Below are 503 nucleotides of genomic sequence, written 5' to 3' on the forward strand. Positions count from 1 at the left end.
GCAACCCCACGAACGTGACCCATGGCTTGCTTTGAGCAGATGGGAGGACTCTGTGTGAATCAATAAAGGCCGACAATTCCACAAAATGTTCAACGGCTGCGGTGCGAGAAAGAAAAGGAGCCAACCTTTCAAAGTCTGCGAGCTTTCATCGAAACATGTCGCACTTACCTGGGCCCTGTCACGTTTTCCCGAAGCGACGTTTGCCACATCACCGTTACGATGATGAAAAGGAACACAGCAGGTACGTAAGATCAAAAATTGGTGTGGGTTTTTGTGTTCACGGGGAACCAGGGAAAGGGCCTGTAAAGTTGGGACAGCCTTCAACTGAATTGTACAGGGCCCTGAGGCCTGGTGGCTTGTACAAGAGGGCAGGTGAAAGTGAGGACTGCCGATGCTGGAGATCAGAGTTGAGAGTGCTGTGCTGGAAAAGCACAGCAGTTCAGGCAGCATCCGAGGAGCAGGAGGATCGATGTTTCAGGCAAAAGCCCTTCATCAGGAATTGA

At 51.1% G+C, this 503-nt stretch overlaps 1 protein-coding gene across 1 annotated transcript in view; it reads left to right on the plus strand.

Annotated features, from left to right (window-relative positions):
- Window positions 1-219: 219 nt before the first annotated feature.
- LOC122558106 (collagen alpha-1(I) chain-like) overlaps window positions 220-503 on the plus strand; it is an 8,749-nt gene continuing 8,465 nt past the window's right edge. The window contains exon 1 of the mRNA XM_043706426.1: window positions 220-241. Within this exon, the coding sequence (XP_043562361.1) occupies window positions 220-241 (22 nt within the window). The remainder of the gene's footprint in view (window positions 242-503) is intronic.

Source organism: Chiloscyllium plagiosum, chromosome 16 (assembly GCF_004010195.1).
Source record: "Chiloscyllium plagiosum isolate BGI_BamShark_2017 chromosome 16, ASM401019v2, whole genome shotgun sequence".
Lineage (NCBI taxonomy): Eukaryota > Metazoa > Chordata > Chondrichthyes > Orectolobiformes > Hemiscylliidae > Chiloscyllium > Chiloscyllium plagiosum.